A 534-nucleotide genomic window follows, 5' to 3' on the forward strand; every position below is an offset into this window, starting at 1 on the left:
GAACATAGAAGTTTTGTGATCAGTATCAGCATTTGACGGTCCTCACTATAACATGATGTTCTGATAATTGAACTGAACTTCCTGTGTTTGTTCTTGACAGAAAAACTGATCCTGATCCAAGAGCACAAGACCTGGGACGAAGCCTTGGATTACTGCAGAGAGCACCACCGTGACCTGGTCTCCATCACTAACGTCCACCAGCAGAGATGGGTCCAACAGAGAGCCAAGAACGCCTCATCTCCTTTTGTCTGGCTGGGACTGCGCTACACCTGTGCTCTGGATTTGTGGTTCTGGGTCAATGATCATCTAGTCTGCTATGACAACTGGGGCCCAGGGCAAGAGCCTGTCTCCTGTTTCCATTCTGCTGCCATGGCGAGCGACGGACAGTGGGTCAAAAAGGCTGATACTGAGAAGTATGATTTCATCTGTGCTGTATAGGAAATGTTAAAAACCCACCCAGACCCAGTGCTGACAGGCTTTATATTTCTGGTGTATATTTCTTTAGTGCAACAAGCTTATACCATGTAATCACGG

The 534-nt window shown here is 47.0% G+C and overlaps 1 protein-coding gene across 1 annotated transcript in view; it reads left to right on the forward strand.

Moving 5' to 3' along the window:
* The window catches only part of LOC111661708 (C-type mannose receptor 2-like), an 11,229-nt gene extending 10,701 nt beyond the window's left edge, over window positions 1-528 (forward strand). The window contains exon 5 of the mRNA XM_087176358.1: window positions 101-528. Coding sequence (XP_087032484.1) covers window positions 101-438 — 338 coding nt within the window. The 3' untranslated portion in view covers window positions 439-528. The remainder of the gene's footprint in view (window positions 1-100) is intronic.
* The last annotated feature ends 6 nt before the right edge of the window (window positions 529-534 follow it).

The sequence above is a fragment of the Seriola lalandi genome, unplaced genomic scaffold, assembly GCF_002814215.2.
Source record: "Seriola lalandi dorsalis isolate HSWRI2012SDOR001 ecotype SW California unplaced genomic scaffold, Sedor1 jcf7180002054549, whole genome shotgun sequence".
Taxonomy (NCBI): domain Eukaryota; kingdom Metazoa; phylum Chordata; class Actinopteri; order Carangiformes; family Carangidae; genus Seriola; species Seriola lalandi.